Raw genomic sequence first — 17,534 nt, forward strand, 5'->3', positions numbered from 1 at the left:
CTGGTGTAACTTGAGGCAATGATACAAACGCTATCATAATAATACTGCAGGGTATCTTCAGGTGTCTTAAGGTGTGGATTTAAGAACAGAAAATATAGCTCTTACGCTTTCTCAGAATTTTAAAACTTTTTTCTTTCATCCAGAGTCACACTTAAGCATGCTGCAGCTAGGATCTAGTCTTGTGATTATACTTCAGCTTCTGTTTCATTTTGAGGCCAGAGATAGAAAATGACAGTCAATATCCTTTCTAATTTTCTGGTTACCTTATTTCAGTGTTTTTGTTGTAGTGATTCCTTGATGTATCAAAATCAAAGTAAATTATATTTTTTTCTTAAAGATTTTGATAGAATGAGGCACTGAAAACAAGGGTTTTTCGATGTAGCTTGTTAGTCCTAGATCCTATCATTTGGTCTGTTTGTTGCTTAGAAGAAAGTTGAAGGAACCTGTCCAAAATGGACAGAAATATCCACATAAAAATGTTGTTCCAGGATCTTACATAATGATTTAAAAAAAAAAAATTGTGCTCAGAAGTGCAAACTTTGATAGCAAACACACATTTCAGAATCCCACTGTTTCTGCTTTTATGTATTGTGACAGTGAGTTTTTCAAACAAATCTGTGCTGTGTTAGAGAAAAAGTGTGGAGTTATCCCCAGTCTTGGCTAGTAGCTAAAACTTCAAACAGTGACAGGAAAAGCAAATTTTGTCCTGCCCACACTGTGTTCATGCTCTAATTTGCCTATGGGACTCCTACTGCCTAACAGCAGGTTGTGTACAGTGAACAGTAATTGTCAGCCTCAACACAGAGAGATTATATACTACTTTCAGAGAAAACTTGACAGGAAGAAAATGCATACCTGGCTTGACTTGTGAGCTTATATGTGTACAGCCCAGTAATAGATCATTGTTGCTGGTGATGGCAGTGTGGACTATGTTCATTGACCCAAGATATTTATTCCAGAAAGGGAAGAAGCAAAGTTACTTTTATTTTTAACTTTTAACCCTTGTCTCGATAATATTTTAAAACTTTAATTGCATATTTTGTTCAATTTCATAGCATCATTTAGGTTGGAAAAGACCCTTATGATCGTGATTTCAATCAAAATTAACAGAGGCATAAGGATTTCAATGATGTTAAGTCCCTATATAGTTTTTGAAAAATCAGCAGGTGTGAGGAGGAGGGAAACCCAAATGAGTCCCTTCAGTGAGAGAGGCTGGAGCCTCACAGCCTTCAGGCTCTCAGGTCTTCAACTGTATGGCTGAAATGTGAATTCAGCTGTTGTCTTCTGGTTTTCTTGGTCATATGCTTTTAGGGCATGGGATCTTGCAACCAACCAATGCGTAAGTTCTTCAGCTAGTATTTAGTGGACTTAGGAGCAACTTGAGTACCAAAATGTTTCAATTGACAGTCAGGACGTGTTCAGGGGGTCTGACGGTAGAATGCAGGGAAATCACAGCATGTACAGAGAGGGCACTTGCAGTTACTACAGTGAAAGGCATTGGGATACAGGTACAGATCTGTAGGAAAAAAAGCTTGCTTAATTATGTTACAGAGTAAATTGCTGAATCTTTATTCTCTTCACTGTGAAGCACTACTGCATGCACATGTATGTCATAGCAATTTTAATAATTAGAAATACAGTAAGAATTGTTCCAGAGGTGAGTTTATCTGAGCTCACATTAATCTCACTGTCTTGTTCATGTGTTTCTGCATTCCGTTTGCTGCTTCTGTTATTTCTGATTTATCTGTGGTGTATTGCTGTAGGCTGAGTGCTTGCTGCAAATCCACTGTTGGATTACAGGCATTTTTTTGTTTCCATGGTAATGAACAGGGCATAATAAACACTTTATAAAATATGGTTAAAATGACCAATTCAGGTTCAGCAAGAGCTTGTGTCTGTGTGTTTTTTAATTTAGTAAAATGTTGGTCGTGGTGAACGTTCTTGATATACTTTGGCACTTCAGCAGTGGAAACTTGATCTGCAAGAATCTGGAAAAATTGTAAAGCTCTGCTATTGTTAATTAGTTATGCATTTTAATTGCAACTGTTCTGATATTGTTATGGATTGGATTTACATGGGAGAGTAAAACAGAGACACTTGCTGCTGACAATGGAAAAAGTACTATTGATGGCACAGCCAGTGGTTACAGAAGTGTGAAAGACTGGCTCTGTGCAGGCTTTAAAAGTACCTGTGTGAAGGAGTGAATCTGAAGATTTCCTTTTAGTTAATATGTAACAAATACTGATTTTGTTTCCCTTTTATAAAACTGAGCAATGATGAAGAAACTAGAACATAACAATGCTGTAATGAAATGACGGTGCTGTAATAAAAATTTGACTTGTATCCGTGTTTATTCTGTTGTTGGCTTGATGGTTGGACTAGATGATCTTTATAGGTCTTTTCTAACTGTAGTGATTCGGGGATTCTGTATGGTTACCAGTTCCCATATATCCATTCAAAATTTTTTGTCAGTATAGAAGTACAGTAGAACAGTGCATGTTAGTATTAAAAGGAATTGTTAATGTTAAGTACTGCTTCTTTATAATTTTACTTGTTCAAAGAAACAAGTTAGCTCATGGACTAATAATAAAGACCAGGAAAATAGGGGCTATGTAGCTGCCCTTTTTTCTAACCCCTTGTTCCATGTTTACAGCTAAGCAACAACAGTACAGTTTACATTGTAGGAAGCAGTATTATTTATCACTATATTTTCAAACTAACCTAGGAGGCAGGGGAAGAAGAATTGGTGGAATGCTAAAATCTGGATCTCACTCCACCCATAGCACTTTATTCAAACAACCACTCTTGGAAAACAAACAAACACAAAACCACCCGCAAAAAAGTCAGTCCCCAAAACTACCTATTAGAGTGCCTTTGAATATTCAACAGTTCAAAAGCATTTTTAAATAACATATTTCCTTCTGTGTCATTTAAAGAGCTAAACTAATCTGTTTTCTTTCTTTTGTGGATATGTTTTTTGCCAGTATTTCCAGCTGTTTCTACCATTTCAAATCTGTGGTCTGAAACTTAAACTATGTCTATTGTTTCACAAAGCTGTGTGTGTATGTCAAGTTCAGTTAGCTGCACTCTGTCAAACTTTATGTTAAGTAGCCTTTCCGTCAAAAAGAGACTTTAGAAAGAGTAAGAGTTTAAACAGACTGACGTGATGTAAATTGACTCGAGATGTACAAGGGAATACACACAGACTTCAGGATGAAAATGTTTGCATGCCTGGGTTAGTAAGAATTTTCTTCATGGATATTCTACAACTTTTTTATTATAGGCACCCCCTGATAATGCTTAATCTGGTAACTGAATTTCTTAAAACAGTAGAGAAGATTTTGAAATCTGTGTCTTAAATATGGATTTAAAATTTCACTTGTGGAGCTGTTATCATATGGATAATATATAAACTAAGCTGATACTTCAGTTTCATTGTTCTCCTCTGACATCAGTGTATCAGACTTGCAGAAGAGTACACTGACAATATGTTCAGGTTTAAACAATTACAGATAATTAGAGTGGTAAATGTCACGATGTACAAGTGTTAGTGAAATATGGTTTTAATTATTACTCTCCTTTGTGTCATATTTCATCCCTTGAAGCCAGCAATACCCTCAAGATGCTTTAGCCCATTTATGGAACTTCTCCCCTCCCTACTAATTATCTGTAATTAATACCTTGCTAAAAAGATGGAATTGCTTCGTCTTGTCCTAGCATCATTTGTTATCTATATAGTTAAAAATGTAACTCAATTTTAATTCAAAGTTAATTTTCACAGATAATTTTTTCTGAAATCTTCTCTTCCACTGAAAAAAAAAGTTGTTTTTTTAATCTGTATATTATTCACATTAGTAGAAAATAGTTTGCAATCTGTCAGAAAATTTTCCTTAAAAACAAAACAAAAGGAAACATTTTGATAATAAAATTTGGAATTGAAAGTTAATAGGCTATTTCTGGTTTCATTGGCAATTTATGTCTCAACTTCCTTTACTCGCGAGATCACTCCATTTTACGCATTTGACACCTAGAGTTGCCTATTCCTTTGTATTTTCTGTTGACCTTTTGTGTCTTGATTGTTTAAAGAATATAAATAATTTCTGCTTACTTTAAAAACTTTCTGAAGTGTCTCTTTGAATCCCCTATTTTCTTTAGTATTCTGAAAATCTTCATAAGTTACTCTCTTGTGTCTGTTTTGTTACTGAAAGAGCTTAAACTTTTGTAGAGCAGTATAGCACTTACTTAGAAAGAAAAATAAGTGGGCTGTGTGAAAGGATCTTCTTTTTGATTGCAGTCATGACAAACTAAAATGACAAAAATTACTAAGTTAAATAAAAGTGAGAACTGATTTTTTCCAAGCTGCATTATAAAACAAGGATAGAAACTCAAAATTTTCTTCATATTTTCATATTTAAAAAACAAAAAGGGCAAGTTGTATTGCAGCATACTCATTTGCATCTTCTTTAACACATTTAGACTTTTTCTTTCTTGATAGTTTTGAATTCTTGAATCCTTGAGGAGACTGTGAGTTACTGAACACAGTATCTGGACTGTCAAATTTTATTTGAAACATGAAGTTTAATTAACCATTAACACATGATTAAATTTGACACAGTGGAAGGGTTATTTCAGCTTTTGCAAAGGAAAGCTTATGCATTGCTGGGCTGGTTGTTGTTGAAGCTGGTAACAGCCTACTTGCATAATAAGATGTTTTAACAGGACCTTTTACCAAAAGCTCTTTAAGGAAACTGAACAGATTTGGGATAAGAGTAAGGATTTACCAGAGCAGATTACCTTGTTTCTTATCTTCTAACAAATAAAGCCAGTTTTCGTAGCACTAAGTCACCAGTGGTGTTTTGTAAAGATCTGTGCAGTTGAATTTGTTCATAAATAATTTGGAACAGGAAGTGGAGATACCCCCCCCTTTTTTTTTCCTGGGTAGTAGAGATGAGGACTAACTAAGAAGGTTTGTAGATGGATGTTATGATAAAATTGATAGGTAAGCGTAGATAAATGTGAAGGAGGGCAAAAGCATTGATCAGAGTTTTGAAGGAGCTTCCACACATGAAATGACTGAATAGATGCTGATCTCTTTGCTGTGGAAAGATGTGAAAAGAGATGTGGAGCATTCTGAAGGGCTGAGAAGGTGGTTTTGCACTCCCTTTTCTGTCAGAACAACAGAGCATATGATGAAAAGAGTGATGAATCAGATGCTTCCTGATGCAGGTGCTAAGAAAAAAAAACTCCAAAACTGCTATTCAAAAAGTAATGGAGTGAATTCAGGATTCCTGTAATTTGCTGAGGACTGTTAAGGCAATTGCTTCTGGTTCAATGTGTCCCTCATGGAATTCTTAATTTAGGAATTTCCTAAGCAAGGATAATAGCTTTATATGAGGCCAAGTGAGTGTTCTGGGAAAGTAAGATGTTATGATTGCCTTGTTCTTATTTACTTATCCTTGACTATCCACTGTCAACCTCTACTAGAGACTGGATACTGGGCTAGCCAGCCTGTGGTCTTATCAACAACATCCATTTTTATGAAAGATTGTATATGAAATTATCCTTCCTTGTTACATGTAATTCATGTTTCTGGATGGACTGGTAATTTAGCAATACGAAAATAGGCTAGAACTTTACCTTAATCAGGCCAATTAATTCTGAGGTAGTCCTGTCTGCTAAGTTCCCAGTTCCTGCTTTTGTACCTACTAAGTTTTGGCTCGAGAGATTCTGCTTCCTACTGTTTTTCAATAATAGGATTCTTATAATCCCTATCTGTAGGAAGCCATACTGCTTGGGAAGGGTGTGTTGAGAGAAGAATGCCTCTTCTAGAAGACTAAAGTAGACAAACTTTGGGGGGGGTTGTTTTGGGTTTTTTTTTTTAATCTGGAATGCTTATGTAGCAGTATAAAGCTTAGCAATTCTGTCTGCAGATAACTGGAGAAAAATATAGGGGGAAACATGTAAGGAATACACAGGTTCTTAATTACTACCATCCTTTTTTGATGCTGCAAAAACCACAACAGACCAGGCATGTCAAGAATCATGATTCTTCTACAATTCATTAGCTTGTTCACATCCTCTAAAATATTGCTAAAATATTGTTAACTGGAAGGTTCATGATTCCTTTTGGTGAGGCCTCAACTCCCATCAAAAACATTTTTTATACTTGTAACTTCTCATTGATTTGGTTAGCAACATAAAGATGTAGCCAGATACTTGCAGCACCTGTAACACTTCGCTAGGTAGCTAGAATTTGGCATAAGCTTCTTGGAAGGGTTTAAATCTGATCCATCCTGAACCTACTTACCTACCACAGCATGGTTTATTATGGAGAGGAGTGTTGAGATGTAAGTTTAATGAAAGAAAACCTGTTAATGCTTAAAAGTATGATTTCTTTAAGACTAACTAAGAACACATTCTTTTTTTTAAATACTACAGTGTACAGACTATGACCTGGATTATGGAACTGAATGTTTGCATCTGGCTCTGAAATACTCTAAAACAAATGCTAAACTTGTTGAAGGAACAGCTGACCTCTGGAAGGTAAAGGCAATGATTATCTCTATTTTCTATATATATTTCAAAATTAATAAAATTTGCATTTTACCATAAAAATTCAGATGTGTTTTCAGTTGTAATAGGCTTTTCTCTTTCAAATTTCAGAATTGTTTTTGGATTATCATGAGATTTTTTTTTTTAGAGCTTGTTGTAGACAGACTTAGGCAGATGTTACCTGAGATAATCAATGAAGACAGTCTGTATCTAGAAGTAGGACAGCCATCTAAGTACTTGAATAACCTGAGAATCTGTAAAACTAGAAATCCATAATATCTAAAATTAAGAACATTCTTTTATGTGATGAGCTTTCTCCTGGTATTTCTATATTTTTATAATCTATTTTCCTCCACTTTTTGAGGACATAATTTTTCTCTGATGCCAAATACCTGGCTACACAGTTTGATTTTTATAACAGTTCACTACATTCAGTAACACTGTAATGTTTAAGACTTCTTCAAACACTCTTTTAGAATTTTTTAACCATCATTCACCTTGTCTCATAATCTGTATGTTCCTGATGACTGACAAAGCAGGTGTGTATACAGGTGCCAAAGTATATGTCCCTGCTGCTTAAAAGTATCCCATTTCATTGTTTTGGATGGTGGGACATTATTCTTTCTTAGAAACTGTTGTGTTATGCAATTTTTAAATGTTTCTTTTTGGGGTTTTATTCATTACCACATTGAAGGATCTGGAAACAGCTCAAATCACTCCATCTGTCTGACAGTAAATTTCCTCCAATGAGACATGATTTCTAATAATATGATAGTAAATCTTACACGGAAAGGTAATTTCCTGAATCTGCGGTGCAAATTTCCTGTGCAGTGTAACAGCACAATGTACTCATGCATTGGTTGCATACAGCAACTTCTTTCAGTATCTTTCTGGGGACATAATCTTTCTGAAACAGTCTATTGTCTGTTTTCATTTTCAGTCTTCTAAGGGACAGATTGTCATGCATATTTGCTTTACATCACTTTTTCAGATGATTTCATTGTTCTCTCATTGCAAAGCATGGTACTTACAAGAAGGGTAACAAAATATACTCAATGTTTGTTTAGTTCTTTACTATCTGTGCATAATAATGATGCCCAGATAGAATGTAGTCTTTTGACCTAGAATGACAGAATAATTAAGATTTAAGGAAATAGATAGATGTCCAGAGGAGGCCACGAAGATGGTCAGAAGGCTGGAGCACCTCTCCTATGGGGACAGGCTGAGAGAGTTGGGCTTGTTCAGCCTGGAGAAGAGAAGGCGCCGGGGAGACCTTATTGCAGCCTTCCAGTACCTGAATGGGGCTACAAGGAAGCTGGAGGGGACCTTTTGGAAGGGCCTGTAGTGACAGGACAAGGGGTAATGGGTTTAAATTGAGAGTGGGGAGATTTAGATTGGATATCAGGAAGAACTTCTTCATGGAGAGGGTGGTGAGGCACAGGAACATGTTCCCTAGAGAAGCTGTTGGATGCCCCATCCCTGGAAGTGTTCAAGGCCAGGCTGGATGAGGATTTGAACTACCTGGTCTAGTGCAAGGTGTCCCTGCCCATGGCAGGGGGGATTGGAACTAGATGGTCTTTAAGGTCCCTTCCAACCCGAACCATTCTGTGACTCAGACTTTAGCTTGTGCATGTCTCTGTTTTAAAAGAGAGTGTTCAAATGTTAGTCCCACTCCAACATTGTTGGTGAAAAGAAATCCTGATGCTGTTAACTTTCTAACATGTGAAACCTGTTACAGTAGCATTGGACTTCAGAGGCCTGTAAGCACTTGAAAATGATAGCATGTGAAGTGAATTGCTTGTAGGTGCTCAGATATTGGACATAGAAATTTGTTAGCTGGTGGCATAATGGAGAATATCATGGAGAAGAAGATTAAGGTAGAAAAGCTGAAAATACTGTGGAACATGTGAGTGATTTGATAGTACTATATGTAGTATGACAGTAGCAGCAGCACCCATTTATGTGCAGATACTGTGCTGCAGGTGGTGCAGAGCAGCGAATATACCATATATAGTGTATAGAGATGCTGGTACCATGTCATTAAAGTACCTAAACCTTTTCACGTCCTGTTCCCAGTCTGATTTTGTAGCTGAAAGTCATTGGTGTCTTCTGTGGCTTCTCAAGATATTCAAAATGAAAGGCATGAAAATGACAAGGTCTGTAAAATAGTAAATAGTTTCTCCAGCAAATACTTCTATCATCTTAGAGACTATAGAGGAATATAGCTCCTTCCTGCTTGAATAGCACCCTGCTGTGGTCACTCTGTACCAGGGTGTTTGGCAGGTGACTTGGGGCAGTACCATTAGAGAACAGTTGTGCTCAGTCTGTGCAGTTTGATGAAGTGTGAAAGGCTGACAATTTTCTCAAGTGATGCTTGCCTACAAAATATTTCTTACTAATAAGAAGCAGAATTATTTCCAAAGCAGAATTGTCTTTCCTTAGATGTCAGCATAATGTAATTTCTAATTTGTTGTTTTTTTCCATAAGGCTTTTCAAAGTTTTTTTTTCAATAACAGGCTAAAAGGTATTCCATCCAGATAAATGAGAATTGAAATAAATACTCATTCAGATGAGGTTTCAGAGGATGTGTAACAGAAACTGCAGTCAACTAACAGCTGGAGAACAGTTTCTAACATCCAAGTATTAAAAACCAGTTTCATTCTTTGTGAACCTTGAGTCTTTAAAGAGAAAATCTGATATTTCTAAGAATTCAGTTTGTATATTAGGTGCACAACCTACATAACATAAAATGACTTAGTGCTGTGGGAAAAAGTTATTTATGTGTGCATATGTATTGTCTTCTTGAATTAACTAATTACTCTATTGGAGCGCTGTTACGGTGCATTAGAAAAAAGTACATTTCAAAGTCACTTGCCATCGGACAAAATTCAAGCAATAGTTTGTTTACTTTCTGGTAACAAATTATGGAATTAAAATCATTCTTTGTAGTGCCAACAACCAGGCAGGAACATTTAAATTACTTCAGTGTTATAAATATTTATAAGTTTTATTACAAATGTAGTTATTATATAGTTGTTTGTAACATATTTCTCATATGATCAGGGTGGCAAAAAGGGAAACAGAATGACACTACTTTGGTTTTCTCTATGTGTCACACCTGTGAAACAAAATTACCTTAAATGTCCTGGGGCAATATCCTCTTAAATAAAGTATAAAATAATTTAACAGTGTTAATTGTTGGAGTGTAATGTATATGTGTGTTTATAATGCAGATGAGATCCTTATTCAAATTGGTATGCATGTAAAGTCTTAAATGCCCATACGGCGAAAAAATTTACAATCTCAGAATGGTTTGGGTTGGAAGGGATCTTAGAGATCATGTAGTTCCAACACCCGTGCCATGGTCAGGGACACCTTCCACTAGACCAGGTTGCTCAAAGCCTCATCCAGCCTGGCTTTGAACCCTTCCAGGGATGGGGCATCCACAGCTTCTCTGGGCAACCTGTTCCAGTGCCTCATCCCCCTCTACGTGAAGAACTTCTTCCTGATACCTAATCTAAATCTACCCACTTTTCAGTTTAACCCCTTTCCCCCTTGTCCTGTCACTACAGGCCCTTGTAAAAAGTCCCCCCTGCCAGCTTCCTTGTAGGCCCCTTTCAGGTACTGGAAGGCTGCTATAAGGTCTCCCCGGAGCCTTCTCTTCTCCAGGCTGAACGAGCCCAATTCTCTCAGCCTTTCATCATAGGAGAGGTGCTCCAGCCCTCTGATCATCTTCATGGCCTCCTCTGGACTCATTGCAACAGGTCCATGCTCTCCTTATTCTGTGAGTCCCGGAGTTGGGCACAGTACTCCAGGTGGGGTCTCACAAGAGCAGAGTATAGAGGGAGAATCAACACCCTTGATCTGCTGGTCATTTTTTATTTGATGCAGCCCAGAACACTATTTGCTTTCTGGACTGCCAGCACACCGGCTCATGCTGCCGGCTCATGTCCAGCTTCTCATCAACCAACACCCCCAAGTCCTTTTCCCCACAGCTCTTCTCTGTCCATTCTCAGCCCAGCCTGTACTTGTGCTTGGGATTGCCCCAAACCATGTACAGGACCTTCCACTTGGCCTTGTTGGACTTCATGAGGTTCACACAGGCCCACCTTTCAAGCCTGTCAAGGTCCATCTGTATGGTATCCCTGCCTTTCAGTGTGTTGACCGCACCACACAGCTTGGTGTTTTCAGCAAACTTGCTAAGGGTGTGCTCGATCCCACCATCCACGTCACTGACAAAGATGCTGAAAAGTGTTAGTCCCAATACTAACCCCTGAGGAAGGACACTTCTCCCTGGTCCTCAGTTAGGCTATTGACTACAAGACTCTTGAGTGCGACCATCCAGCCAGTGCCTTTTTCACTGAGTGGTCCATCTGCAAATCCATGTGTCTCCAATTTAGAGGCAAGGGTGTCATACAGGACAGTATCAAGTGCTTTGCACAAGTCCAGGTAGATGACATCAGTCACTCTTCTCTTATACACCAGTGCTATGACCCCATCACAGAAAGCCACCACACTTGTCAGGCATGAAAATTTTCATTTCTAAAAAAACCAGGTTATTTCTAATCCTAGAATAATATCCCATATAAAAGAGATTTGTATGATACCTTACCTTAACAGAAGGGAATAGAACACGAAACTAAAATACAATGTATTTTGTGTGTGTGATCATAACATCATTGTATTTATTTTGCGAAGAGTTAATTTTTACATTTAACATAGTTTTGTAAATCTAAAATGTTCATCAAACTAAATCAGTTTGAAAAAGACTTTTAAACATTAACTGGAAATAACTTTGGGAAACTTTTTAGAAGAGCATCTTCCTAGTTAGTGAGAAGTTTCAGCCTGACGAGAGAGAAGAACACACAGGAAAACAAATAAACCCACTCTTGTCTGTTTATTTTTGAGGCTTTAGTAAATAGATATAGTAGACTGTTTATGATACAGAAAAGTAGAGAAATGTTTAATAAGTCTATTCTGCCTTTGGCAGAGAAGCAGATGATGGTTTCATATTCCATGATAGTAAGATATTGGTGTTGAGTTTTAGTACTTGGCCTAGCACAACTCTGGTTTACAGCAATAATGTTAAAAGAATTTTGGAACATTAGATGCGCAAGAGGACAAAATGAAATTTAATGTTGTCACATGAAAAGAGAGAATCTGGGTAATTAGAACCCTGTGAGTTTGATATTGATTAAAGAAGGGTGCACTGCTACAGGCAGAACTTGATTATTAAAGAGTTAAGGGGCTAATGTAATTAATGTCAACCAACATGGAGTTTACTTATTTTGTGAAATTGACTTCAAGCCTTTTTTACAAGATTATAGTCTAGGCTGATAAAGATGGTAGTGCTGATAAAATATAGAGTTGGGAGAAATTTGTCTTCTTATTACATGGTATCTTAATTAAAAATGGGATGACTGTAATTGTACTAGTCCTCATTAAATAGATTAAAAATTGGATAACTGATATATTTCAAAAGATAATTCTCACCGTGTGCAGTTCTGCAGAAACTGTTATTGTCTCTAAGCTCTTTAATGTTTGTATGATAAAGTCTGCAGGCAACACAAAAGTTTGAAAGATTTGTAAATAAAGATATAATTGATCAGAAATAACCTATTGATAAGGATTGCTTGGCAAACAGTTTAAACAAAAGGCATGCTTTTCACTGCAGCCAAATATAAAGTGATTTTTAGAAACAAAAACGGTATAGGCTGTATTTAGAGAATTGTTCTAGGAAGGCAGTGACTTTGAATATGGTTTAGGAATCACAGAGCATAGCAAGTTTCCACTGTGGGCAAAATACCTTATGTCAGCCATGGATATAGAAACAAGAATATGAAATTAGAAGAGAGATACTCTAGTAATACAAGTGCATCTAAAATACCATGGTCGAATCTGGCCCTGTGCAAGTGTTGATAAATAGAGAAGGTTCAGAGAAGAGCATGAGAGAGAATATTAAATGGTAATTTGATAAATCCATAGAGATTTAGCTTAGCAACATGATATTAAAAAACCCCAGAAATGCATGAGGTAGAAGATCTCTGTTCTGCAAAGTGTGAGAGAACTCCTCTGTGTGATCTTGCTTATGTTTTCCACTGTGATTTTTGCACCTCACCTGGGCTGCGAGAGTGGAGAGTGCCTTTTTACTTTTTGGCATGGAGTGACAGGTAAAGTATTCTTCCTGATTGGTTTGCTTAGATCTGAATTGCTTCTGTCTGGGGTGAGCCTAGAATGCAAATCCACCTCAGTGAAACTAGAGGGTAAAGCAGTATAGCTGCTCAGAACAATAAACTGCTGTGTTGGCTAACCTTAAAAGCTGTTTAAAACAAATTCATACTTAGCCAGTGAATGGTTAGAGTTAAACCAAAGGATGCCTCTGCCCTGGTTGCCTGCCTTTTGAATAAGTCTCATCTAAATTGCAAGAACACCTCTTAATCTTAACACAAGAAAATCCAGAGACTTTATGAATATCCATACCTTAAGAGAAAATTTGGTTAGAATTAGCATCTCATTGATATTGAAAGAAGTTTAGAGAATCCCTCCCTCCCTCCCTGACTGGTAAGTGGTGGTCACCTGTGGTACCTGGCAGGGTTTTCCTCTCTGTTGACTTTACTATTTTCATATAGTTTATAGGATCAAAGATTATGAAGGATTATTATCCCCTATGTACGTATAGTGTGATATGGTCTCAGATGATTTATTTCTCTAAGAAACCACCCTAAAAAGTATTTGCTGATGTCTGGCTCAGAATTTCAGAAGTGATTTTAAAGCTTCATTATTAATTTTTTTATTCCTCTATGCTGTTTTCTTGAAGACTGGGCCTAATTTATGGTGTAACCTGCTTTTAAAATCAGACTATTTAAAAATACTTTTACATCTTAAAGAGACTGGGAACCGTAGAGTATGTGAGACCACTTTTTACAAAGCTTAGATAGTCTTGTTTCTTGAAAGGTTTTTAGGTGGTAATCTGTTACAGGTTTTCTGGAAATTCTATATAAAAGCCCTCTAGAAACAGGTAATTAGAAAGAAACCTTGCAACAGAATTGGTGACTCAAGGATTCTTTATCCTTAAATTTAAATTCAAGACATTGATTCTTCCCAGCAGTATGTAAATGCAGGCACCTAAGATTTCGCAGGCTAAATTCCTTCTCTGGCTGCTTCTCCTGCAGGACAAGCTGTGGTAAAGTAAATTAAATTTGAATTTTAAAAGGTTATAATTGCTTGGAGAAATTATGAGTAACGAGAAAGGTAATATTATTCGTCTGTTTCTGACTGCAATACACAGCTTAATTTATGAGTTGGAAAGGAAAGTGGTTACAAGAATCCTTATGTTAAAATGAAATAATTTACTTGGAGACTAAAATGCTAATACCTACATTGGTATGTTTCTTCTGTAATGTCTACTTTGCAGCACTAAAACTTATGGAATCCTATTCAGTCCATTTCAAAAAGAAAGAAGAAAGTTATTCGGGCTCTAGAGAAACAAATGAAGAAAATCCAGTACTATTTTACTTAACATAAAAGGATGTTACAGTAAAAACAAATACAAATATTTAGGATTTTTTTCTTGTATCAGTTCATGTCACTGCATGTAATTCCAAAGACATTGCTAGCAAAGACTGTTAGTGTCTTGGGTAGTGCTACCTTTAGTTTTCTAGCATTTTATTTGCAAAGCCTAATACTTGGATTGTCAACCACTGTGATGGTACAAAGGCAGATATGAAAGGTGTTTTCTTGCAAGTGTCAAGTAAGTATTCAGCAGCATCTTATTATCCATCTAACTTGATCTGAATAATGTCTTCAAGAAGGTCTTGATGGGTTTTATCCTCTGAAAGCTCATATAAAACCTATCATAGTCCCACTGACTCCCACCGATTAATTGGACTCTCGTTAACAGAAATAGTCTTGCATTACTGAAAAACTAAGCCTATATTTGTGAAAGAAATATTGAGGCTTCTCCCTGGCTGTCATTTCTGTGATCACAAGTCTCATAAAAAATTAATCTGTTCCATGATAAAATAGTAGAAATACAGTTTTTAAGGAATTATGAAATGCAGTGTCATGTTTCTAAGCTTCTTCAAAGGGTTAAAAATAGCTTTAGGTTTCAGACGAGGTCTAAGTAGTTCTAAGTATTTAAAAAAAGGTTTCTCTTGAGTCTCCAGTTATTTCTGCAACTTCTGTTCTCATGACCTGCCAGTGATATTTTACCAGAGTTAAGAAATTGACAATATTGATTGTTTATGGTATTTTGAATGTAAATAATTGTCTTCAGGGCATTGTTCTACTGGTTTTACATTCCTTCCTTCTGTGTTGAATCTAATGAGGCTTGTCTGTCCTTTAGGTGACCTACAAGCGGGATCTGTATGCAGCTGAATCGATTATTAAGGGTATGTGTTCATCCTGGTGGCTGCCAGTTTGCATATTCCTGAGTCTAATTTAGAATCTTGTGTGCTATAGTTTTAAATGTCTTTAAGAAAACTTTTATGATGAATAAGATGTCCTTCGGCAAGTTGTTTTAGCTTGTTCACTGGAATACTTGTATTATGCATTATTTACCTTTATTTACTTCTCTTAGAACAGAGAATCTTATAAAAAACTGTGCATTACAGAGTCAAACAGAGGTTAATTTTGAATGGCGTTGTAAGGAATAAACATTTTTCATCAGGTTTTATTGAGTTACTGAAAAGAATATTTCATATCAAAAACTACTTGGGTTAATATTTCAGACTAGTATTTTTTCCTTATTGAAGCTTATGAGAAGCTTTGAAAATGAGGGTGTGATCTGACTTTAACTAGAAAAACATTTTCAAAATATGAAGTTTCTCCATTTTGTCCACTTATTTTTGTGATAGCTGTTGGATATTTATGGACTTGATGCAAACAGAATTCATTCTACCATTGAAGAGTTTTTCACAAATAAAATCTAGATGATAAGTTCTTGAGTTGACTTGGTGATTGTCAAAGCACTTTTTGTTAAATTTCCTGATATTTATTGTGCTCTTGAAAAAGTATGTAGCAGTTTTTGTTTAATTTTAAGTGATCCATCCTTGGATAAAACAATTTAGTTTGAATATCAATTTTAAGAAGGTTAAAAAAAAAAGGCGTAACATTTTAAAATATCAATGTTAAAAACTCAAATATTGTTGTGCCTGCCATATGAGCAAAATGGAATGCTTTCTTGGGGAGGGTGTCCCAGCCCATGGCAGGGGGGTTGGAACTAGATGATCTTTAAGGTCCCTTCCAACCCAAACCATTCTATAGTTCTCTGAAAATTACTCGTAAGACAAAAAAAGTTAATAGAATGAATCAGTATGCAAAAGAGGGATTTCATGATATGGTATGATGTAAAAAAGACAATTATTTTATCTCCTTGATGAATAGGAATTGGAACTAATACTTTACCTTGAATGATAGATCAATGGAAAAAAAGAGATGCTTCCAATCTTTGAGAAGTGTGAAAGTAATTATGCAAAAAAATTAAGTTCTTTTTTTCCAGTCTAAATATAGATCCCACTACATCATTCTCACTGAATTCCTAATTTTTATATAGTGTATGCATTTTTTTACAGTACAGGCTTCTTTTGATTGTAAGTATTAGCTATAGTATCAAGTGTTAGCTGTATAACAAGGACTGTCAAAGAAAAACTCCCTCTGATGCTAATGTTAATAAGGAAATAGAGAAAGCTGACTCAGCTGCTTGGAGGGGCTGTTTTGTTACGATATTTGTAAATATTTGCTGTAACAAGAATTGTACTTCTATCAGTCAAGCTTGCTGAAGCCAGTAACGCCAGCATAAAATGACGTAAATGCCATGAATCAGCTCAATGAATGTACTATGTTGATCATATCTTGACAAAAGGTTCAGGATACAACTTGGAAAAAATCTTAGCAAACTCATAGCTCTATGTTTACTTTGATCTTATTTTCCTTTTTCCTGTGTATTTTTCATAATTATTTACCATTTATGTTCTCATTGTTTAATAGCGATTTTTCTAGTCATCACTGGATCAAGTAGATTCATTTTCATTTCCATTTTCCTTGAAATTAACTATAGACTGTACTTCTTTTGTAATACAAAAGCCAATTTATTGAACAGTCTCATCTAGTATTACTCAAGTATTTAAGTGTTACTTAGTTCAAAGGACCTTTAGGATGTACTGAGGGTGTGTAAACTTTAAAGGTAAAGAAAATTATTTATATTTTTAAAAAGTTCTTGTTCATCTTCTTTTAGCCTATTTGATCCTTTACTAGATATGTTCTTCTGTGGTGGGCAGGGAGAAAGCCAGCTGTACACCTTATGTAAAATACATTGCTTTATGAAGCTAGAGATGGAGACAGCATACTGCTGCCATCATTCAGCTGTCTGGTTTGTTTAGGCCTCCTTCTCCACATATCCCCATCGTTACAGAGCAGCTCTTGTGAAGGTGGGATCTGAGTTGGCATGCTTCTTGTGGGGAAACCAGAAACGAATACAGTGTGAAAAAATGGTTTCTGTGCTCTCCCTCTGCTGCCCTCTCATTCTTATAAAGGTGACTCCTTGTGTTCTTTTGATCAGTGGTATCCTTTCTTCTTTATAAGCTGTTTAAGAGAAAATCAAGTAGATTGGTAATATTTTGAAATGTTTTGCTTACAATATATTTTTATAGTATTTTATGCTAATTTTATGTAACACATGCACACTATTATTATTTCATTCCAAAAATTTACAAACCTGAAACCATACTGTAACCTTCATGCAAATGACTTTCTGTGTTCCTGTGTGTATAAGGACTTCAATATTCTCATAAGTCATTAAAGAAGATTAGTTATACTTTATTTAAAAAATAAGAGCCATTCCAAGCAGCTTTCTCTAAATGACCAGTCATTCTCTTCAAAGACAAGTATTTTGTACATGTATTTCATCATGTTATCACATTTTTTGTTTTCAATAAGGCCAATACATCTTTTCTAGCTGTTGCTTTTGATAAAAAGTTTATGTA

General features: G+C 36.0%; 1 protein-coding gene across 1 annotated transcript in view; it reads left to right on the forward strand.

Moving 5' to 3' along the window:
- Window positions 1-6,438: 6,438 nt before the first annotated feature.
- LOC104506607 (isoprenoid synthase domain-containing protein-like) overlaps window positions 6,439-17,534 on the forward strand; it is a gene marked incomplete at its 5' end in the record, with an annotated part of 75,417 nt that continues 64,321 nt past the window's right edge. The window contains 2 exons of the mRNA XM_010147611.1: window positions 6,439-6,543; window positions 14,897-14,942. Coding sequence (XP_010145913.1) covers window positions 6,439-6,543; window positions 14,897-14,942 — 151 coding nt within the window. The remainder of the gene's footprint in view (window positions 6,544-14,896; window positions 14,943-17,534) is intronic.

Source organism: Eurypyga helias, unplaced genomic scaffold (genome assembly GCF_000690775.1).
Source record: "Eurypyga helias isolate BGI_N326 unplaced genomic scaffold, ASM69077v1 scaffold10692, whole genome shotgun sequence".
Classification (NCBI taxonomy): domain Eukaryota; kingdom Metazoa; phylum Chordata; class Aves; order Eurypygiformes; family Eurypygidae; genus Eurypyga; species Eurypyga helias.